The 24,053-nt window shown below is 33.3% G+C and overlaps 2 protein-coding genes across 4 annotated transcripts in view; one reads left to right on the top strand and one right to left on the bottom strand.

Moving 5' to 3' along the window:
- The window catches only part of Gnpda2 (glucosamine-6-phosphate deaminase 2), a 44,394-nt gene extending 25,988 nt beyond the window's left edge, over positions 1-18,406 (top strand). The window contains exon 7 of the mRNA XM_047566239.1: positions 18,291-18,406. Within this exon, the coding sequence (XP_047422195.1) occupies positions 18,291-18,361 (71 nt within the window). The 3' untranslated portion in view covers positions 18,362-18,406. The remainder of the gene's footprint in view (positions 1-18,290) is intronic.
- On the bottom strand, positions 656-21,567 carry Guf1 (GTP binding elongation factor GUF1). 3 transcript variants are annotated; one of them, XM_047566236.1, is made up of 17 exons: positions 21,228-21,567; positions 19,680-19,791; positions 19,386-19,534; positions 19,032-19,112; positions 17,515-17,592; positions 16,658-16,741; positions 15,174-15,238; positions 14,402-14,605; positions 12,673-12,812; positions 11,295-11,418; positions 10,818-10,950; positions 8,183-8,326; positions 7,145-7,278; positions 4,413-4,514; positions 3,180-3,299; positions 1,703-1,739; positions 656-941 (listed from the first exon to the last, which is right to left on the bottom strand). In XM_047566236.1, the coding sequence occupies exons 1-17, from the start codon at positions 21,378-21,380 to the stop codon at positions 810-812; spliced, it is 1,992 nt and encodes a 663-aa protein (XP_047422192.1). In that variant the 5' UTR covers positions 21,381-21,567; the 3' UTR covers positions 656-809. The 3 variants fall into 3 exon arrangements, with proteins under 3 accessions (XP_047422192.1, XP_047422191.1, XP_047422194.1); XM_047566235.1 differs by having other exon boundaries at positions 21,207-21,567; XM_047566238.1 differs by lacking the exon at positions 1,703-1,739 and having other exon boundaries at positions 21,207-21,567.
- Positions 21,568-24,053: the final 2,486 nt, after the last annotated feature.

Consider the following 24,053-nt stretch of genomic DNA (forward strand, 5'->3'; position numbering starts at 1 on the left):
TTAACGAATGAACATGGAACTAAAGAGCTTTGGACTAATATAGCCATTTACCAGCTCTGTGACCTCAGGTATGAAAATTAAATCAATAATTGTTAAGCTGTAATTTTGCATGAATGAATTTTGAATATCAGAAATAAAACAGCCTGCCTCTGCCTTAATTTTAATTTAGAAGTGTATTATAAACCAGCTTATTTCAAATCAATACTTCATAAAATGCATAAACATCAAAGGCCAGAGCAGATGCCTAGATAGTATGTTATTTGACTTAACTTTGTTTAATAAGTGATTCAATATAGTAATTCATATGTCAGATAATTATTAATATATAGTAATTTGTATACGTCAGATAAATTGATCCAGCTAACAAATTTGACAGAAGGTGCATTTTGAAAGTTCTTTCATTTAAACTAGATGGAATATTAAATATGGGGCCTGGTAGTATAAGGGAAAATCAAGCATGAACACACAACTGTGAAAATTCACTGTGCTTTACTATATTGTGCATCCAGTATTTAAATTATATTATCTCACTTAATGTAGACAACATGTGGATGTAGTAATATGACTTAACCTTTACTAAACAAATGAAGGGTAAGTTATTTGGCAAGATTACTTGGGAGTGGTAAAACAGAAATTTGAGACTAGGTGATAATGGTTAGGAAATAGGTTACTTAAACTTTATTTAAATTTAAAATCCTGAAACTAATAAGGAAACTTCTTCATTTTATTGTTGTAAAAAATATACACAGCTTTTAATTTGAAGTTCTTTACACAGTTTAAAATTTATTATGTTTTCCATGAATTATTTATTAGTTTGTGTTTTTTAGAACTTTGATAAAAGCATCTTTAGGAACTTCAATGTTGCCAATTTTCCTCAGCCGTTTTTTTCCTTCTGCTTGTCTCTTCAAAAGTTTCATTTTTCGGGTAATATCACCACCATACTGAAAAATATTTTGAAAAATTGTAAATCCAAATAACTTCACAAAATAATAATTCTATAATTACAGACAATAGAATCATAACATTATTATAAAATACTATCCACGAGTAGACATCTACAAAGTTACCTCTCTAATTTTGCTGTTAGACCCTAATTAAATTATCTTTTCAAACAATGATAAAAGATTTAGTTATTTTGGATGGAGATGAAGATTCCCCACAGAAATGTAGTACTACAATATGTATAGAAAGTTAGAATTATCAATTTCATTACTGATTCAAAGCTTGCAATTTAAAATTATGCAGCTACAGTTCAATGTAGACAAAAATATGCCAGGAACCATCCTGAGCATTTAAAATGAATCATTCAGTTCTCAGAATAATTGAGTTTACAACTGAGACACAGAAAACTGGCAAAGCAACAGAGATGGATCTCAGTTCTCATAATCTTCCAACTGTAGAAGCCATTGTCTTCAGAATCTTTCATCATATATTAGATTATTAAAAACTATTATCAGATCTACCCTTTGTGTGTGTATATATGAAAAACTTTACAAATAAGATGAAAAAAATGTTTGAATGTAGCCAAACAAGTTACTCTGATCAATCTGAAATTTACCTATTTAAAAGGGAAACCTGGAGATTAAATAAAGGGCATTTTATAAAAACCAACATTGAAAACCAATATATTTTTACCCCTTTTGATTTAAAACCCATGAAATAGAAATATTGCAAAATAGAATAAATTCAGCAAGATACGTACACATTTTGCCAAAACATTTTTCCTATAGGGTTTCACACTGTAAAAGAGGAAATTCTGTTTAAGTCCATATTCCCTTTATACTTTTAAAAAGTACTTTATTTTCTAAAAAATTTTCTCTTTAACAACCTATATAAAACTACTGTAAGCAAATTAGTAATAGCTCAAATGCTCTTGTGTTTTCATGCAGTTAGCATGAAACGGGAAATAAATTCAAAATGATTACCAACCAGTATTTAAGAAAAAAAGGTCAAGCTTGTGGTGGTCAGGCTTGATTACCCAAAACAGCCTGATGTGACCCTAATAAAAGAATTATATTAGATTACTATGGCTCAACCTGGGAATACTGCTACCACTTTAAAAAATTAAAATTTGTTATTACTATTACTGAATGTGGGTGGAGTGGTTAGGAAGATGAACTAGGAAGACATTACAAGATTTAGGCTTTTATAAAATCCATCATAATTTGAATATATCTATCTCACAGATTAATAATCTATTACTATAGTGTTTACAAGAAATTCCACACTCTAATTTTTAAAAATAGCTCCCTTTTTTAGGTATTCTTCAAGTTATAAGCATCTATTTTTTTTAAGGTATTTTCCTCATCACAATTATGCTAGAATGACCATCTGCTATTTCCCTGGTATTTCCTGGTTACCAACTACATTCTCCCTAATCTGTTTTAATGAAATACAAAAATAACTGAAGGAAAACAGTGTTACAAAATGACATTTATTCCAAAAATGGGCATAAAATTAACCTCAAATCTGTATAATGTTGGTTTTGGTTAAGCTAGAATTAAATGGCAATTTTCAACTTTTCATAACTGAGGAGAAATTTCTGATTTCCCAGAAGTCTTAGGATCATTAAGGCAGGGAAAAGGGAAGTACTCTAAGACTTCCTGCAATTAGGAGTAGACCATCTGACTCAGTTCTGACTTATTACATCTCATGAAAAAGACTAGTTTGCTACTGAAACTAAGGTAACTCCCATGTCTATTATAACCCACGTGAGGTTTCTAATTTAGAATGCAAAGCCTAACATGATACTCATATTCTTCTCTGATTTAGAACCTCCCGACTTCTGGGAAATTGGTGTTAAATGCTTCAGGTAAAAGATCCTTATTTTATCTTTTAGTTTTAGTTTCTAGTACTTACAAACTACTTGAATAGGTGAGAGTCTACCTAGATAAAATCTTAAATTCCTCACCCAGGAAATACAATACAGTCATAAGTGGAAATGAAATTCTTCCAACCCATATCCAAGTTAACAGTAAAAAACATCACCTAATGGAGTTATGTAATTCAAAATAACAGTCACCACTTAAAATCACTGGAACTGAGTCAGCTATCACACTGTTTCTACAAGAAAGAATAAAGCTTAGGCCATTGGTATGTTAAAATTTCCAATATTCTTCAGTTTTCCAGATATATCATTTCTAAAACTAGCCTGGGAACAGAAATGAATTTCAGCTCACGTTTCTCTTGCAATGATTTTACTTCCAATTGCAGCTTGAATTGCTATCTCAAACAGCTGCCTGGGAAGAGTATCCTTCAGACGTTCACATATGGTTTTGCCAACAGTGTGTGCTTTGTCTCTGAAACAAACATATAATTATTTATATATCCTAATAAGAATATTTAATGTATCTTTGGGGTCATTTGCATAATCAATGTAAATGTGATTTTTTAAAGGAGCTGAAGTGGAACTTAATTACCATAAACATATTCTCTATCTCTCTTTCTCTGAGGTTGTGGCTCAGTGGTAGAGTGCTTGCCTAGCATGCATGAGGCTGGGTTCGAGCCTCAGCACTACATAAAAATAAAATAAAGGTATTGTGTCCATCTACAAATATATATATATATATATATTATATATACATATATATAGAAATCTCTGAATCATAACTTTTTTAATATCAGAAAATTCAGAAACATATATTAGAGAATAAAAACTATCCTTAATGCCTGTTCTCTCATCCACAGAAAACCACAGTGAACATTTTTAAGATATATCATTGATATTTCAGTTACATCATAGTGCATACATCTTATCTTCCTTATATTGTCACTAAGTACTAATTTGAGTTTAATATAATTTAATAAGTTGAAATATAATCATATTGGTATACCATAATTTATCATGTACCAGTTCATAAACAGAGTATTTCATTTCTCATTATTATAATTTTATGAATGCTAAAGGCTTGTTTTCAATCTTAAAATCACAATTACAGGGCTGGGGATATAGCTCAGTTGGTAAAGTGCTTGCCCTTCAAGTACAAGGCCCTGGGTTCAAGCCCCAGCACCACAAAAAATAAAAAGAAAAAAGAAAAAAAAAAAAGAAACCCACAATTATAAGTTTAAAAAACATTTACTTTCACATGGTAAGGAATTTCTTTCCATGACACTATTTCTATTGGCTATTACAATTATATTTTTGGTAATCTGGAAAGAAGTATGAAAAACAATAGAAGGATATAATTAATACAGTGAAAATTATTTTAATTATCACTAAAATTTTTAAAATGTAGTTGTCGGAAGAAAAATGAGTGATCAATAACTAAAGAAAAACACATCAAAAGAGATTAATTTCATGTACCATAGGTCAAAATGCATTCTACTGTCATGTATAACTAATTAGAACAAATTAAAAAATAAGAAAAAAGTAATTATTTTCACATTTCCTGATTAGTTTCTACTCAACTTACCTGTGTACAATAGTTACCAGCTCCTCTATACTATTTCCATTCAGTAGAATATCCATTTTTACAAGTTCTGCAGTCTGATAGCCTGCATCTTCATAATCAAAGCTAACAAGAAAAAAAGTCCAAATGACAAACGTACTTCCCAGGAGATTAATTTTTCTTTCTTATCTCTTTCATTACTCACTCCCCATAAAAAAATCTGGTTTGGTATTACAAATATTATATATACAGAGAGTGAATCTAAATGTCCACAAAAAGGAACAAACTTCATTCTTTTGTTTATGAAATAAGGGGCAAAAGTAAGAGGAATATGTCCAAAGGGCAAAGGAAAAGAAAGTGGTTAAACCAGACTAGGACAATAGATCACTGAAGACAAAGGTCATTTCCTCCCCAATGTTCCCAGTAGCTGGTGGTCTTTGTTCAATATCATATATTTATGGGTCATTCTCAAGATAAATGAGTTGAGTTTCTGTTTAGTTTTCTATTACCAACTACAACTCTTGTTTAAATAAGTGCTACTGCATTGACAGCCATTAACAATTAAGACTTTGGATTTCCTGTGATTCTTCAGTTTGTGACTTTTGTGAAAATTAAATGATTTATTAACATAAAGCACTTGGAGCAGTGCCTAGTACAAATTTAGAACAGAGCCTAGCTTAGCATATATAAGCACTTTATGTTACTGCTATTAATATGATCAAAATTACAATGCAAATCAAAATAGACAAATATTTAACTTATAAAACTGAAGACAAACTAGAAAGAAAATTTTAATTATGCTTACAAGTATTTCCAATCATAGACCACAACATGGTATATTCCTATTGTCTTAATTTAAAAACTGTGAAAAACTGCCAATGTTTGTTTTCTGAGTCTTCACTCTTAATACCAGATTATTGCCTGAAGTGTTATTAAAGCCCTTTCCTTCTGCAGATGTCACTTACTCAAACTTTATGAGACACCATGTTAAGCACTATGCAGAATATAAAGAGAGAGAATAAGATGTAGAAACAATTTCTAACTTTGATGTTGTTTATAACTCTAAATGTTGTACATTGTGTGCTCCAAAATTTTAGAATTTAACTCAGTTTCTCAAAAGAAACCATTATACAAATAGTGTCTGTTTCCAAGCAGCCTAATAGAAATTAACTTTTATTTAGAGCACAAATATTCTAGTGTTACTTTACAATTAAAGGAAACACATCTGGAACTCCGAAGATACTGGGCTTGGGGGGTTGAGGTTTGAGAGAAAATTGCTGTTTGGTTTGGCATTACATCCTTATTCTGACCGTGCTACAGATTTTTGACACTTCGCATAAAACTATTTTTCCTGATCTCAATCCATGGGAGGTCAATGGTTTTATAGAAGGCTATGGACTATAAGGAATTTCTGTTAAGTGTGGAATTGACATCCATCTTAAACATGAGAATCACCTTAATGTTAGAAGTTTGAGTACTTTAGTTTTATGTAACTCAAAATTTGAAATGTATTTTAAGTTTCCAAGCTAAAGGATTTTTTAAAACAGATTAGAAAATACTTTCCAGGGCTGGGGAGCTAGCTCAGTCGGTAGAGTGCTTGCCTTGCAAGCACAAGGCCCTGGGTTCGATCCCCAGCACCACCAAAAAAAAAAAAAAAAAGAAAGAAAATACTTTCCAAAGGCAAACAATTGACAGGCTTTAATTTTCAATGTCTAAAAACAGTATGTCTATTAATCATCCTTTTAACTGTAGTAATTTTTTTAACCTGCCAACTCAATTCATTTTAAGTTCTATTACTACTTACATGTTCAAGGTCTTGTCTAAAAAAAAGACATAAAAGAAAAATAAAATGGATGACAAATTTAAAAAACTAAATTCTTCATACAAGCAAACATAAGACTTCTTTAAGAGTTACTTTATATGCTGACCCTCTTTACCTGAAAACCTCCTTTCATAAAGTAAATTTCCACCTTACTATAGCTGTTGAAACACTGGAATTTTTCTTTCAGTGTTCATTTTAATATGCATGCCTTCTGTTTTTTATAGATCCAAATGTCTATTTTCCCACTCTGTTTCTCCACTGTGTTTCATATTTCCTTTATATTCTACTATATATGACCCTATAACATAAATAAGACTTTAAGGATACTGATAATACATTGACTTAACTTCCCCAAGAGAAAAGAATGCCAGAATACTATATACCCAGTTATTTATTTAATATTAGCTCTTGCTTTTATCTGGCTGTGTTCATGTACTCCTTTGGGATGCATATGGGTTTTATGATGTAAAACATTTATTCCTGAGAAAACAGTTACTGAAGTATTCATAAATGCAGGTGGATCCCCGGCATTTTTTATAGACCAAATATGTACTCTTATTTTTCAAGTGTAAATAGATGTGCCTGAGATCACATAACATACAAATACATTTTAAAAGTACAGCTGAAATCACTGTAGCTTTTTAAGATATAAGATTCTTAATAAAAGAAAGAGTGTAATTATTTTCATGAAGAAGGTGCTAATTTTTTTCATCAAAAGAAGAATTACAGTTTGAAAAGAATTTTTTCTCTCATAAGCAAATTATAAGTACTCTCTCAGACCTATAAGGTTGTTTCAAGGTTTTCCAACCTTAAACTTCTATTTTCAATTATATTTGAGAGTTGAAATTACTAAGTGGGTGGCATACTGGTGTATTTTACTTGTCAGTATTTCAGAAAAGTACCCAAACATTTGAGAGTGCCATTCATTTTTTACCTGGCATATCCAGAAGACAGGGATTTCAAAGAGTCATAAAAATCTACCACAATTTCATTCAAAGGGAAAATATATTTAAGCATAACTCTATTTTGATCAATAAACACCATATTTTGCTGAATTGCTCTTCGAGCCTAAAAAGAAAAAAAAAATATGTTTAAGGATAACCTGGACAATTATTGATTTAAACTGGTACAGACAGATATCAATTACCAAGTTATGAATCCTAATAATAAAGAATGGATGAAATGAAAAAATATTTCTCTAATGGTCTAGTACAAATTTATGAGCAGTATTTTTTAATACAGAAAAAAACTTCTTGCATTTCAATTACATTATGTTTGCTATCAAAACTTTTAATCCTTTGTGTTTATCTAACGGTTTTATCTTTTTAAATTATACATTTATAAATCATATGTAACTACAAAAGTCAAAAGTCCTAATTTCTTTTTTACAAACAAATTGTGTCCAGAGAAATTAAGCAACTGACTACAATTACCATATATTTTGTGATACAGAATTAAAACTACCCAGAATTAAAATTCACCTACTCACCATTTGACACACTTTACACTATGTGTCAATATTTCAAATATGTAGATTTGATGAATTTGATTATATCCCATTTGTGGAGTAGGTATTATTACAATAAGGCAAGAATTATAAAGCAAAATGGGGACTATCTTCCAATCTAGGACCCCTGAAGTTTTATAATTATCTTTCAGACAGTATTCAAGTTCTCAAAGGGCTAAAAGGAATCATACTTTTAGCCAGTTCAGAATACATATTAAATTTCTTTCCTCTGGGCTAAAATATCAATTCATTAAGTTAACAGATGATCAAAACCACTAATTACGTTTCTCTTAAAATCAATAGTTTTTAAAATGCATATGCATCTATATCTACTTGTATTAGATATAGACAGAGATATATATGAAAATCTTACTAAATTCAATTTGCTCAGCAGAAAGAAATCTTTCAAAACCTAGGCTGGGAACTGCTGTTTCAGAGGAATATTAAATTGTATACCATTTTTACCTGACAAAGCATCATTATTTTTCCAGTGTATTCATCTGGTGTGATAATGGTACCCAAAACAATTGGCTCCAAATACTCTGTTACTTTTGACTTATCAGGGAATTGTGCAGGGTTGATGATTGTGATTTCTTTTTGTCTGTATTCCTAAAATTTAGAAAAATCAACAAGAAGAAATACTATTGTAATCATTACCATATTTCTTAAAAAGCAAACCTTTTATAGCATATTCTAAAATTTATTTCATTAAAATTTTTGCCATTAATAAGACCATAAAAGAATTCTTAAAATTTAGAATATTAACACAATTTTTCTTTAATTAATATCTATAAGAAGAACTCAAAAAAGTTAACACCATAAAAAACCAATTAATAAATGGGCAAAAGAACTGTTACAAGACAGTTCTCAAAAGAAGAAATACAAATGACCAACAAATATATGAAAATATGCTCATTGTCTCTAGTATAGGGGCATGCAAATCAAAACTACATTGAGATTTCATCTCATTCTGGTCAGAATGGCAATTCTTAAGAATACAAATAAGTATTAGAAGGATGTCGGGGAAAAGGTGCACTCACACACTGTTGGTGGAACTGCATATTAGTGTAACCACTCTGGAAAGCAGTATGGAGATTCCTCAAAAAAACTAGGAATGCAACCACCATGTAACCCAGCTATCCCACTCCTTGACATATATCCAAAAGATCTAAATTCAGCATACTATAAGGATACACCGCCATATCAATGTTACCGAAGCTCAATTCACAACAGCAAGTGATGGAACTAACTAACCCAGGTCCCCTTCAACAGATGAATGGGTAAAGAAAATGTAGTATACATACACAACGCAGTATTACCTAGCCATGAAGAAGAATGAAATAATGACATCTGCTGATAAAGGGATGATACTAGAGACTATCATGCTAAGCGAAATAAGTCAGACCCAAAAAGTCAAAGGTCGAATGTTTTTGGCTAATATGCGGGAAGCTAGTCCAAAATAAGGTGGTTAAAAAGGGGGAAGAGAGAGAAAAGAAAAAAGCAGGGGAGGGGGAATTCCATCAAAATAGAAGAAAGATCAGTAGATTAGATGAAAGAGACTGAGAAGGGAGGGACAGCAGGATAAGGGAAGAACAGTGGAATGAATCTGACCCAATTTTCCTATGTCCATATATGAATGTAACACAGTGAATTCTCACCATCATGTATATCCAAAAAAGACTATAAAAAAATAAAATTAAAAGAAAAAAGCACTATGTAAATATCAGAAAGATCAGTAGAGGGAAGGGAATGATGGGAGTTTGGAGGGGAGGGAAAGGAGAAATGGGGAAATACTGGAGACTGTATCAGACCAAATTATATTCCATGCCTTTCAGAATTGTGTCAAAATGAATCCTAATGTTATATATAACTAAAGATAATCAATAAAAAGAAAAAATTTAAAACCCTTCAGTTAAAATCATTTAACATTACAACAAATATTAATAAATAATATATTTCAGTTATTGATTGACTAAACACATTTTATGTACTATTAGAAAAAGTATGATGTAAGTATACATTTTAATTTGAATCCTTTAAGGTATTATAGTTAGTTTAAAGTTATTTTTTCATTAAAAATTTTTTAATCTAATTGGTTATAAATGATAATAGAATGCATTTTGATACACTGTACACAAATGAAGCATAACTTCTCATTCCTCTAGCTGTAATGGTGCTGAGTCACACCAGTAGTATAATCATATGTGTATACAGGGTAATGATGTCTGTCTCATTCTACCATCCTTCCTATCCCCACTGCCCCACCCCTCCCCTCACTCCCCTTTGCACAATCCAAAGTTCCTTCATTCTTTCCTACCCACCCGCTGAACTATGGATCAGCATCTACTTATCGGAGAAAACATTTGGCCTTTAGTTTTTTTGGGGATTGGCTTATTTCACTTAGTGATATTCTCTAGTTCTACCCCTTTACCCTGCAATGCCATAATTTCATTCTTCTTCAAGGCTGAGTAATATTCCATTGTGTATACGTACCACATTTTCTTTATCCATTCATCTATTGAAGGGCATCTAGGTTGGTTCCAGTTTAGCTATTGTGAATTGAAGAGCTGTAAACATTGATGTGGCTGTGTTACTGTAGTATGCTGATTTTAAGTCTTTTGGGTATAAACTGAGAAGTGGGATAGCTGGGTCAAATACTCAGTAAATTTTGCTGGAAAATACAGATTCCAAAGTTAATAGTTACTTAAAATGAATAAATTGCTGTTTGGATGGAATACAATATTGTCTGGATCATTAACTTGAAAGCTAAAGTTTCCCACATCCACAGTAATGAATGCTTTACTTAGTATAAAATAAATTACTTTTGACCAAAATTATATTTTCATCTGTCTTATATTTAGAACAGTATTTTCATCAATTCTTACTTTTACTATCACTAGTATACTAGCTTTGATAATGCATAAATTAGTTTTCGAAAAGTCTCTTCATTAAACATGGCAATTTAATTTTTATTACACTAATCAATAGTTTTTATAGCTACTCAGCTACTTCTAAGAAGTTCCTCTTACATTCTCCATACACATATTTATTTAGTTTTCCATTTTATGTTGGTGTGAAATAATACTAAATATTATAGTACCTTTATTAATTTTGCTGATGAAAGAACAGCTTTATATGGAACAGTAGGGGTTGTCAAAATAACAGAAGCATTATATTCTTGCTCTAGTCGCTGGTTGAAAACTTCCATATGCAAAAGTCCAAGAAATCCCAGCCTGGAGGAGAAAAAAGTCATATTTCAAATTTTTTTAATATCCCAGGGGCTCTATTATCTTTGATGAACATGTTACTTCAGGGGAGGGGAGAATCAAGAGTCATTCACACAACTTACATCATAATTAAACGCTAATATAATTTATTAAATAAGATTCAAATCTGCCACTGCAAATGTCTTAAATTACCATAAAACATGAATCCACAGTGTAAAATAGGCTGACATAAGTTTTTAAAATTCATTTACTAATATAAACTTATCTTCAGAAATGCTCCAAGAGCCAATACACCATTTAAACTTTATTTTCCTACAAAAATGCAACTCTACAACATGAATGAATCTTACCTCCAGCCAGCACCCAGGGCAAGGCTACTATCCCGATGTACTGTCACACTGGAGTCATTGAGAGTCAGTTTTTCTATAGCACTCTTCAGGTTATTATATTCAGATTGGTCTACAGGGTACATACCTGGTGACACAAGGAGTTTTAGTTATCACATGATAAGCCGCCTATAAACCAAACAATATGTGATGCTCTCCAGTCCAAAAGTAACCAATTAGCTTTTATATTACTTTAGCATAGTCTATTGACCAAAATACTGGTTTTACTAAAAACTTATGACTATTAAGTTAAATTGACTGCAAAATTCATTAGCTCTAAGGAGTATACAAATGGATTTACATTCCAATGATTTTGTGCTTTTGCAGAAATATGAGGGAAGAAGGAACCATGGGTTTAGGCCTATAGGGAAAAAATTGAGTTTATTTAGAAAACGAAAAGGGTAAGACATTCTATAATGGAACAGAGCATTTACTATATAGCTGCATCTCTATTAGTAGAGTGGAAATTAAAACTACATTGAACTTTTTTTTTGCAGTGCTGGGGACTCAACCAGGTCCTTGTGCTTCCAAGGCAAGCACTCTACCAATTGAGCTATATCCCCAGCCCTACGTTGAACTTTTAATTCTCTGTGGCCAATTCTCTATTAAAACACAAGATAAATTTTGCTTTTAGCAAGCAATTTACTAACAAGTACTATGGGTGTATCCTGATTCATCAAACTCTCTTATCTCACAATTATGAATACCACACCTTGCAAGTCACAATATCCAAATGGCTGACTGCCTTACATGGGGATAACCAAAGTTCATGATGTGTATAAGGTCAAAACCAAAAGATAAATCTGTGTAGAATAACTTGATGATCTTCAATCTGGTCTTTTCCAAAATATCTTAATACTATGTAACAGTAAATGGTTCTGAAGTTATAGTCTTAAGGTCACCGAATTCTGTGTCACAACTACACTGGTACAATGCATTAAAGAAAGCCCAGCTAAGTAAGAGGAGAATACTCACTAAATATACTGATAATTAAAATAAAAAATCATAATCAGAAAATGTTTCAGATATAAAAATGAACTCCCTAGAAAAATGAAAATGAAATTAATTTTACCATGATTTCGCATAAATCAGCTTTTTTCATATGCATTTATTTTCTCAAGGAGTCCTAAATGAGCTCCCAGAAAAATTTATCATATATGTAGAATTAACTCATGGGTCAATATCATGCACTCAGAAAACGTTAGAGTATCCTGACATTAACAATCATTTAGAATAACCAGAATCTGTCTTTATCTTCTAGTAATTTTTCTTCCACTATAGGGTCAGACTTTTAGTTTAAAAATATTTTGGTCCTCAACCTTTGAATTTATGAGCTCCTCACCTGCAAATACCATTGGTTTCGCTGATTTAAACCCAGGCAAGGGCTCCACTGGATGATTATGTAAATATAATGTATCTCCTATTTGCGCTTCAGTGACATCTTTCATCCCAGCAATCAGATAGCCCACCTGTCCTGCATATCTAAATAAAGTTATTATATGCAAATATTTACTGCTTTAATGTTTTAAATGCATACTCACAGTTGTACAGACTTCCCAAGAAACTATCACATACTTTCCAAACAAAACTTGATCAAACCACAAATAAGTGCCACATATCAATTTTCAACCTCTGGGGCTTACCAGGAAAAAAAGGAAAACAAAAACATGTCTTATCCATTACCCCCAAACCCCCTGCACAAGCCTAAAGCTTCTCTGTAAGTCTGTACACCTTTTACAAATTAAACAACAGCTTCTAAATTATAAGCACAATAAAACTGGTTTCACTGTACACAAGCATGATATACTACTCATTTATTTTATTAACTAATAAAAATGTTATAAATGTTCTTTAACAAAAAAAAAGTAAATTCTAACTAAGCAAAAAAATGTGAACTTTAAACAAATCTGACAACTACCTGACATTTGTCTTGAAGGAAAAGAGCACATTCCAAAATGTCAGAGTTTCACCTTCGTTTAGGGAAAAAAAAAAAAAAATTCCTATGTAAACTAATTTATATGTAGGATGAAGTATGAGAACCTTAAATGAAGATGCAATAATATTCGACATATTTGGCACAATATAAGCTGATAGAATTATTTAAGTAAAAATTAAAATAGACTCTAACTCAAAAAATGTAATGAACAGCTGGGAGCAGTGGTACACGCCTGTAGCCTGTAATCCCAGTGGCTCGGGAGGCTGAGGCAGGAGGATTGAGAGTTCAAAGTCAGCCTCAACAAAAACGAGGCACTAAGCAATTCAGTGAAACCCTGTCTCTAAATAAAATACAAAACAGGGCTGGGGGGTGTGGCTCAGTGATTGAGTGCTCCTGAGTTCAATCCCCAGTATCAAAAAAAATGAACTACATTACTTTTTTAAAGCATACAATACTGAACCCTCAAATGTGATGTATGCAATCATCTGGTCACTACTTTAATTATTACAGATGTGGAAACAGGACCTGAGAAACCTCAAAACTATGCCCAAAGTCATGCTCTAACATCAGTATCTAACATACAATCTAGCTGTACTATAAGTGAACTCACATCTCTTTTTCTAATGCACACTACCTTGCTAATTCCACCCTCCAGGAATTTTAGTTAATCAAGGTTTTACTATGAATTTCACACTAAAGAAAAGAATGATCAAAGTTTCTATCCTATCTTTATTTTGGAAAATCGAATTTTAATGAACTTAAATGTTCAAAAATATTTTTCTCAACATGGATATGGATGAGAAGAACTAAATCTTTAATTGTTCCACGGAATCACTAAATATATCAATATAGGATCCAATCTACTATATCATTAAATCAGGTGTAACTAGTCAAGAATATACATCTATTGATTTTACTTTATATCCATAAAAGTTCCTAATATTCTTCATTAATGAGACCCATCTGCAGCATTCACTGTAAATAGTTGCATTAAATAATCAGGCGTTTTTTTTTTTTTTCTTTCTTTCTTTTTTTAAGTTACAAAATTGGGATCATTCTAAGCAACCAAGGGGAGAAAGAGGCAGAAATGTAAATACATACAAACATATTTTAAATACTATTACATATTACTTACAATTTATGAGTTGACTGCTCATTAGGATTCAAAACTCCTACTTCATTAACTTCATACATCTTTTGAGTATGTGCAGACACAATTTTATCTCCTTTGGAAACCACTCCATCAAATAATGCAACATTGGCTATCACACCTCTATACTGGTCAAAGGTGGAGTCAAATACCAAAGCTTTCAGGGGATTTTTGCGATGCACTTTAGGACTATTAAATACAAGTAAAAAAATACATACCAAATTAAAATCTTAATAAAACAGCTATTTTCAACTTGTATTATGTTTGTTTTCTAGTTCTTGAAAAACGTTGATACCTAACAGCCAAAACAAAAGGACCTTTCTATAAAATATGATATATTAGACTGAATTCAATCTGTAGTTTTGAATGAATTACCATATTTATTTATGAATTTGTTCATCATAAAGCAAAACAGGATTGTCAATGAAATCCCTTCATCATGATTTTTAAGGAGAGATCCCTATCACCCCTGTTCTTTTATTTTACTCTCCTGTATTTGCCTTCAGTATATTACTAAAAACAAAGGTTTATTCCCACACACCACAAGTGTATATGCATACCCACTAAATTAAAATAACAAATAGCAGTGGGGATATAGCTCAGTTTGTAGAGTGCTTGCCTATCAAGCACAAGACCCTGGGTTCAATACCCAGCACTGCAATAAATAAATAAGTAAATAAATAAAATAAATAAAACGGATGGTCTTTGAACTATTAAATATTAAGTGAACAGTATAAAAACAACAAAAAGTACTTACGGGGGTATTCTTTCAATAACTGCCTGAAGAACACTTTCAACATTTGTTCCAAGTTTAGCAGAAATCTAAAAACATACAGATTAAAATCAGAAAAAGTATTTAAAATTAAGGTTATACTTTTCCTATTCTGATGACGTCAGCTTTATGTTCAGAAGAATTCTAAAAAGTATCAATTAGTTTCAATATACCAAAAGGAAAACCACAAAGCAAACAGTATGCTGACAAATACCTTTTTTCATTAGTTAGAAGGTTCTGTGGTTCTAGGATTGAATTACAAGAGCATTCTTAGCATGTTGAGAAAGCAATGGACTCAGAATTGAAAAAGCCAACAGTAACAACCATGTCTGCATGGAATGCAGGACTTTACTAATACCTATCTTCTTGAGCTTCAACTTGACATCTGAAATATGAAATGATTATTCATATTCAGCCTAAATCTCAAGAATGTTGTGTGGATTAAATAAACAATGTATGTGGATACATGCAACTATAAAAGCTCATTACTATCTTATTGTCCTTACACTGGAAAAGTGATCCAAGACTCAAACCACCAGCCTATGACTAACCTTTATCATCATTAGTAAATGAACTGTCTCTGAAATCTTAATTTCCAAACCCATTTCCTGAACACTACTTCTTTTTACCCTTCAAACTCATTCTTCTGATACTTCATTGCAGCATGAATGAAACTCACTGCATATGACTTCTTGTATGCCATTTTACCCTTTGGAAATACAGTCAGAGAAGTCTCAGCACTACTGATATTTTCAGCAGGAAAATTCTTCGTTTTGGAGATTGTTCTACGCATTAGGATGTTCAGCAGTAACCAGGGCACTTCTATTCACAAGATGCCAGTAGCACCTCTCCCAAAAGAAGTAATATCCAAGAAAAAAATTACTACTTTATTCAGTTATATACAACTGTGTATTGGGTAAAAGATAAAAATAATATTTTATCACTAGAAATTTGCTCTTTCAAAAACCAAATAAAAACAAGAGAAATATGTGATATTGCTCCAAGGACATACTATGCTACCATGCAGCACAGCAATTTGGTTGTGGCTATTCAATAAGCAAACTATCCTTTGAAAGGTAAATAAAAACTCAAAGCTATGAAATTACCTTGAACCTACTCTGCAAAGACAGTATTATCAAAGGGATAAAATGGCATAAAAGAAGTCACACTGCAATGAGTTTTAAAAAGTCTGTTTCAGTTCCAGTATACTAGATAACTACAACCTAAGGAATGTGATAAAATCTTTGAGCCTTTGTTCTTTAAATGTAACACAGAAATGATTTCTATATGTCCTAACAATATAAAATGGGTTTATTGTGAGAATCAAATGAAATTAACAGTAAAAGAACACTGTAAAGTTATAAAGACATTATACAATGCCAGATACTCAAATACCATACAATTTCACTTAAGCCATTTACCTGAGATTTTTAACAGTAAAATCAAGTCTTCAAAAAAAGGTATTTTACCTTAATACATTCATCACTTGGAATATCAAATACTTTTTCAATTTGTCTTTCAACCTTATCAGGATCAGCACTCTTCAGATCTATCTTAAAAATAAAATCCACTGTGTTAACATAATAAAAACAAAATACATTATAAATTAACAGTATTTAGAGATAGCTAAAGGCTTATTGATATAACCTAACTGACCTCTGATTTTTTTTTCAAAATATTAAAATATTCTGTGCAGATAATACAATTTTAACAAGTATAACTACTGAATATATACGTCAGGCAGCAGAGTGTGCAAAGAAAGAGTTCAGTGCAGAAGAGTTCGGTAATCACATAAGGAGCACCATGTGAACTGATTTTCAAAGTTAAATATGAAGTCCGATGATAAACTGTCTTAACTATAGGCAGACTTACTTCTATTAAACTCTAATATCAAGAAACATAATGCAATGCCAATTTTAAAATTAAGATTTTTAATTTATTTTACAATATGAAACAGATTTATGTAGAGAGCTCAGTTTAGCACTAAATTATTTCATGGGTTGTACTATTTTCTCATAGAACATAAACCTCTTTTCTTTTCCTATGTATAGTTTAGTATAATAGATATATGTTTGTCTGCTCTGCATACTATTTCTACAGAAATGGCCTTCACATGCAATTCAGAGGAACTCCTTTCAGCTTTGTGCAAAGGCATAGAAGTTTGACTTGCATTTCTATCCCATGCAACTCAAAGAGATCAATCCCACTAATACACAGAATAAATGGCTAGATAGCCCTCATATAAATACTGTTCCTGACATTTAAACAGTAAATAAACTTTTAGAAAGTAAAATAATAAATAACATTATTGTCTTATTATAATTACCTTGTTTATAACTGGAATTACTGATAACTGTGCTTCAAAGGCAAGAAAGAAATTTGCTACAGTTTGGGCTTGAATACCCTGGAAATATAAAGACATGAGAGATTGAGATGATCATTCTACCATCAAAGATCTTATAATTCAAAATCATTATGGCATGCAAAATCATCATCTTCATCAAAACGGAGATTTTTCCATCACCCTAATAAAATTAAACAAAATGCCAGATATTTGCTTGTTACAGTTTGGATCTTGAATGTTCCCAAAAGCCTATGTATTAAAGATTTGATCCCTAGAGTTGCATTATTAGGAGGTAGGGCCTACAGGAAGTCCCTAGGTCATTGGCACATGCTTTTTAAGGAAACTGTGGGATACTAGCCCCTTCCTTCTGTTTTTGCTTCACGGCTGATGAGGTGAGTGGTTTTGCTTCACAATATACCACTGCTATGATATGCTGCCCTGTCACAGGCTCAGAGTAATGGCCAATCAATAATGTAATGGAGCCTCCAAAACAGCCAAAATAAACCTTTTCTCTATAAAGCTAACTATCTCAAACATTTCAATATAATGACAAGAAGCTGACCAATACTACCCTTCCTACTTTGCTCTCTAGCTTATGTTTGAGGTTAAAATAAAGATCACTGATGGTAAAAAGAATAGTCAAAGTAGACATTCTACAAAGTTTAACACAGGGAGCCTCAAGCAGAGATTTTACAAAGCACGCTATGATACCCACACTTCCATACCCTTGGCTCATTCCCTGTGATAATTTCTTTCAGTTCAAGAAACATTTATTGGAGGTCCTTCTATGTGCCAAGAATTGTGCCAGGGATTAGAGTCACAAAGATGAAAAATGGATCCTCAAGGACTTCAAAACCTACTACAGAACACAATCATGTGATGCAGTTTATAAAGTCTAGTACTATGAAAGTAAGTGGTGATTTACTGTTCTTGGCAGACTCAAGATACACAATTCAACAACAATAAAAGAAAATCTGAATTATTAATACTTTGTGAAAAACTAGATATATGAAAAGCTTACTTTAGTATATCATAGTTCTTATAAAGTTATTTCATGAATTTTATACCACACACACAAAAAAGTTAACATTCTTGACTTAACTTATTGGCTTAAACCTAAGACCTTCTAACACTTTTCTAAATTACTGCTTTAAAAATCAACTAAAAACTGAAGTTTTTAAACTCTGCTAAAATTGGTGGAAGAGGTTTAGATATGATGCACTGATAGCAGGACATCATGCTGCAACAAAAAATACAACAATCTTTTGAACACTTTGATCAGCTTAAAAAACTATAACAAATTATTCAATCTCACAGAATGCTTGCCTCAATGTAATAAAACTTAAAAAGTTAACAGTATCAAAGCACATGATTTTGAAAAACACAATAAATCTATTTCTTTATTCAAATAGAAAAATTGTTTCCATTATACATTTTAAGGAAAATATCTTGAAACAACCAAATAGACCTCTCACATTATATAAAATGAAAAATCCTACCTCATTTGCATCAATGACCAGTAAAACACCCTGGCAAGCAGAAAGCGACCGGGAAACTTCATAACTAAAATCAACATGACCCTAAGAAACAAAAATATTGGTACCTTTAAATGTCAGCTGCAATTATTTTAGGAAGGTGCATTATGGCAAATCTACTGACACTGATAAAAAGGCATTAAATATAGTTTTATTTTTTCTTTTCTTAACTGTACTTTTGAAACAGATTACACTTAAAATATTGAGGAAAAAAGCAAAAGTTGATATTTAAAATTCAGTTTGAAAAATTAAACAAGAATGTTTGCATTATTAATACAAGTTTTTAAACAATACATGCAAAGTTATTAATAAACTTACTGGTGTATCAATGAGATTTAAAAGGTACTGCTTTCCTTGAAAACTATAAAAGAGAGATGCTGTCTGTGCTTTAACAGTGATTCCTCTTTCTCGTTCCACTTGCAGTTTATCAAGAACCTGCTTATTATTCTTTGTTTTATCAATTGTTCCTACAAACAGAAACAGTTGGTATTTCTCTGGGCTTTAAAAAAGAAAATACTACATACAACATTAGAAACAATATTTAACATGGTAAAAGTGAATTCCCAATAACTCACTGCAGTCAATTAAGCATATGAAATAAAATGAAAATACCTGTCAGTTCTAGAAGCCTGTCAGCTAATGTACTTTTGCCATGATCCACATGTGCAATGATGCTGAAATTTCTAATATCTTCAACAAGAAATTTAGACATGTCAGGTTTTTCCTGGAGCGGGAAAAGAAATCACATCTAGGAATATGAATTGTTTCCTAATATGAAACAAATATATGACTTCAAAACATTTTCTTGATCTTCAATTTCATTTCTAGCATTTATAGTGTTTATAATTTTTCTGACTATAGATACATGGCTAAGCTCATAACAACATATTACAAGAAGAATCATCAAATAAAAACAGTTTCATAGTCAAAGGCGATCAATCAGGTAAATAAAAATCCCTTAATGCTTCAACCACTTCTGCAGCCAACAAGGAACTGAATTTATTTTCATGAATGGAGAATACAAGACATCTGGAACTTCTGACACTAAGAATGCAGGTTATCTAGTAAAAGTTCTTAAGGCAAAGGAACTACAAAAAAGCAGCTGAAAGAAATTCTCTGCTCCTAGCACATATGAAATCATAAATCAGCTCTATTTAAAAAGCTGTGTTCCTAATAAAGCCTTCAATGGCTTTTTTATTTTTTAATTTTTACAGATTGCATTTTGATTCATTGTACACAAATGGGGTACAACTTTTCGTTTCTATGATTGTGCATGATACAGATTTAACGTTTTAATTTAGATACAATTTTGTTACTTTGCAGCTTCTCTAAAGAAAAAAAATGCATGAACAAAAACCAGCGTTTATCATTTATAATTTTTAAATATTTTAAAATTAAACTCCTGCTTCCTAGTGCACACATCTTTATGTTTTACTTGAACACACCAAAAACTGCTAAAAGTTGGAATTCAAGTAAAATATTCACTTTTTGTACTCTATTTTTCCAATCGATATTTCAGAATCAGCAAACAACATGAAATTATAAAACTTGCCTTAATTTTGTTTTTATAACTGCTCCAATCCAAGGGAGACAAAAGTACAATTATGTTAACTGTGTAAAAATACAAAACTAAATTTGATATTTCCACAGTAGATATTTCCCTCATTCAAGTCAAAGATACTGCACTATTTTTTAAAACTGAATTGCAATACATACGCATGTGTATAGATGTGTACACACTCACACACCCCATAGGCATCTTAGACAGGCCAAAGTTGACTAATTATACAAGGTCTACTTTTTACTAACTTATAGCTTGCATTCAATCTTTCACTTTTCCGCCTCAACTCTTGTCTCTTCACAGCTATTAGATAGATTCTACAGTTACTGAACCCCCGTGTTCTCCAACTAAAGAACAGCTTGCTCCCTCAGGAGGATTTCAGAATTAAACTGAGGAAGTTAAATGACTTGCTCAAGGTCACACTGGCGAGCAGGGGAAAGGCGTGCAGCCCGCACCGGCTCCACGCTCTGCCTCCCTTGAAGGAATCGGAATCTGGGCTCACAGCCAGTTCCAGGAAACCCTGCACATTTCCAAGATCGCATGGGGAACTCTCTCCAGAGTTTTAAAATGTGTCTAACCGGAGGCTTAGAGGCCGTCACCTTGAGCTCCGCAGAGCTGTAGAGCCTGTCGATGGTCCAGGACTTTGCAGCAGTCCTAAGGGTCGGCGCTGACCGGGCCCTGGGCAGCCCAGGTCGCGCGGCCCCAATGGCCCACCGCACAAGCATGACTCCGCGCCACCAGTCCCGACCCATGAGGGTCCACTTGCCCCAGGAAGAGGCGTCACGAGAGGGTCCGGGAAGGCGACGGCGCCATAGCTAGAGGCTTCGTTTACTCCAAAGCGCCGCCTGTGGGGCTGGTGGCTCTCGGAAGCCAGGGAAGCACCATGCTAAGCACTGCACCGACTGACCATCAGCTCCTGCGGCCTATCCAGACCCGGTACCGCTAGTCCACGCCCTCACGCCCCGCGACGTCCTGACGTCAGCGCGTTGTGCGCTGAGTCGTGAAGAGGTCACGTGATTGAGAACTAACCCTCTTTTCCAGTAGGCGGGGCGCAGGCGCGCAGTAGTAGAGTTTGTAGTGCGCTAAGTGCGGTGCTGGCTGCCTCGCTCACGTCCCACGATCGTTGGGGGTCGGGAGGGGGCAGACCTTGTAGTTCCCCAGCCACCTCGGGAATTCCAGAGGAATGCCTTACTCCAGAGCACGCAGTAGGGAATGGTAGAGCTGCTGAGCCGCCGGCAAGCCCGATTCCCGGTCCTGACCTGCCAGTCTTGCGCCCTCCACAAGGGGCGTTGAGCACCCGAGGTTTAGGTCCTGAGACCTGAAGATGCTAACTTTGGGGAGATTGCTTCCTACCCAATGGCAGTATGATATTGGAACTTTTAAAATCTGGAAGTCGAAATATAGTCCTTGAGTAGTCAGCTAATATTCCGAGAGGGATCGGGCTGATTGCAGTAGTGAATCTAGGAAATTTTGGCAAGTGGTGAAAGTGAAGAAAGATCTCATCCCGGATGACGACTGTCTCCATCATCTTCAAGTTGCCTTTTCGTCGTATCTTTACCTTACCGAGCATAGGGCTTTGCAGAAGGTAGAATGGGGGACAAAGATCTGATGAGACCTGCAGGGCATCCTGACTGTCTCCCAGTATTTCCCTTGGATTTTTCTGTAGTATCCAGAGTTTGGTGCAAAGGAGGAAGATGACAACTGTGTACAACTCACTATTGTGATTGAAATCTTCAATATTGTGTACAAAATCTTTGAATGTTACTTAATTTGGGGGAATATTAAGGATTTAGGATCAAAATTTTCTTACAGCCTGTTTTTTCATGAAATGGTTATGATTTAAAAATGGTCCTAATATTAACAAGACTAATTCTGTCACTTTCTATAGAGAAATAACTATCTTGAAATGCATAGAGCATAATAATTTGTCAGTGTTGCCCTGACTTTAATGATTTGAATATTATCCTGTCAGAGACAAAGCTTGACACTTGTTAATGTGATAAGGACAGATTTTAAATAGTAACACACCACTGCAATAAGAAACACAGTCCAGAGTGAACAAAAACTCAACTTGGACTTGTACAGAGACGACTGTGCATTTTAAAAGGATATGAGGAAAGAGTGAAGGGGAACAACTGGACTTGAGCATAGTCAAGGGAGTAATAAAAGAATGGGGGAGGTCCTTGGAAAATCCTTCTGGGTTGTTAACTGGTGGTAATATTTTAAAATTCTTTTCTAATGCTTGCCAGTGCCCCTTTTTAATGAAACGGATTAAACCGAGTTGAATCACATTGTTTTCTTGCTCTGTATGATTCAGTGTCTTTAATTCAACATCTGTTTCTTACCTACACTTACTTGGTATTTCCATAGGTATTACTCCCATACGTTAACACTGCAATAGCTCACAAGGCTAATACGTTCAGCCTACAACTGGAAAGTATATTCATTAGAAAAATACTGAGCACCACCAAGTCAAATAACGTACTAATTGAGGTAGCTCAGAGAAATTAGGCAAATTGTTTGAAACTTATAATAGCTGCTGTGGTTTTGAAATGGTTTTAGTGTCTCCTCCAAAGGTTCATATTCTGGAAACTTTGTCCCCAATATAACAGTAGGGAGATGGAGGGATCTTTAATAATAGTTTATTAGATCATGAGGCATCACCTTCAGAATGAATTAATTTAGTTATCCCAAGACTGGGTTAGTTTTCATGAGTGCAGGTTATTATAAAGGAGCAAATCTGGTTCCTGCTTACTCACTCACACTTGACCTTTCTTAAATGCCTTCCTGCCATGTGATGTTAGTCACAAGGTCCTGACTAAACGCCCTTTTCAGCACCTGTTCTTAGACCTCAAAACTATAAGTTAAGTAAACCTCTTTTCCTTGAAAAGTACTCATTTCAGTATAGCAACAAAATGGACTAAAACAATAGGTAGATGGAAAGATCTACATCTGAATCCAGATTGTTAGACATCAAAACTCATCTGTGTGAAATATTTTTAACAGTACAAGTTTTATTCAATCTGGGAATCTTTTGTACCTAGAAGGATAAGTAGTTGCCCATCCCCTAAGGAAATCACTGGAGCCTAATGATGTTTTCTCTATTCCTAGCCCTATTTTTATGTATCAATTCATTCACTTCTTACAGAGCCCTCTAATGTATGGATCTTATTATTTCTGTTGCACAGATAGCTAAGAAAAATGTGGCCCAGGCATTTTAAATAACTGTAGAATCACACAGTGATAAAGCAGGGCTGTAAGCGCAAGCAGTTTGGCTCTAGAACCTACACCCTAAACCACTCCATTAGGCTCCACTCTGTTGAGCAGGGGAACAAATGAGTACAACCATAAGATACTGGTAAGAGTTGACAGGATCATGGTCAAAATTCAGGCCTGTGAGATTTTGAGGCAAGGATTTCTGAAGA

The sequence above is a fragment of the Sciurus carolinensis genome, chromosome 10 (genome assembly GCF_902686445.1).
Source record: "Sciurus carolinensis chromosome 10, mSciCar1.2, whole genome shotgun sequence".
NCBI classification, from domain to species: Eukaryota; Metazoa; Chordata; class Mammalia; order Rodentia; family Sciuridae; genus Sciurus; species Sciurus carolinensis.

Coding starts and splice junctions, on each gene's coding strand:
- Guf1 (XM_047566235.1), bottom strand. CDS start 21,380: ATGGGTCGGGACTGGTGGCGCGGAGTCATGCTTGTGCGGTGGGCCATT. Junction 4,515..7,144: donor CTGTCTTCTGGATATGCCAG/GTAAAAAATGAA, acceptor TTTTCTTGTTAG/CTTTGATTATGAAGATGCAG. Junction 942..1,702: donor AAAATGTTTTGGCAAAATGT/GTACGTATCTTG, acceptor AATATTTTTCAG/TATGGTGGTGATATTACCCG.